The sequence below is a fragment of the Pteropus alecto genome, unplaced genomic scaffold, assembly GCF_000325575.1.
Source record: "Pteropus alecto unplaced genomic scaffold, ASM32557v1 scaffold14, whole genome shotgun sequence".
In the NCBI taxonomy this organism is placed as follows: Eukaryota; Metazoa; Chordata; class Mammalia; order Chiroptera; family Pteropodidae; genus Pteropus; species Pteropus alecto.
Genome location: NW_006436810.1, coordinates 17,534,427 through 17,534,756, shown reverse-complemented (window position 1 = coordinate 17,534,756; position 330 = coordinate 17,534,427). Strand labels below are relative to the sequence as shown.

The following is a 330-nucleotide window of genomic DNA, read 5'->3' as shown; positions in this document are numbered from 1 at the left end:
GCACCTGTGTGCAGCCGCACGTGCACTTTGAGGCTCCCGGACGTGGAGAAGCCCTTCATGCAGTGCGGGCACTTGAAGGCCTTGATGCCCGTGTGCGTCTTGATGTGCGCGGTCAGCGTGCTCTTGACCGCGAAGGCGCGGAAGCACTGCGGGCACTTGAAGGGCTTCTCGTGCGTGTGGATGCGGATGTGGCGCACCAGGTCGCTGGGCTTCCGGAACTCCTTGGTGCAGTAGGGACACACGTGCCACCGGACGCCGTTCTCCTCGCGGATGGAGCCTGGGCAAACGAAAACACGAGCTGTCCCGCGGGGCCGGCCTGCCCGCGCCCCC

At 66.4% G+C, this 330-nt stretch overlaps 1 protein-coding gene across 1 annotated transcript in view; it reads right to left on the bottom strand.

The window, feature by feature from the left end:
* The window catches only part of ZNF236 (zinc finger protein 236), a 76,131-nt gene that overhangs the window by 38,203 nt on the left and 37,598 nt on the right, over positions 1-330 (bottom strand). Inside the window, exon 10 of the mRNA XM_025048128.1 lies at positions 5-277. Coding sequence (XP_024903896.1) covers positions 5-277 — 273 coding nt within the window. The remainder of the gene's footprint in view (positions 1-4; positions 278-330) is intronic.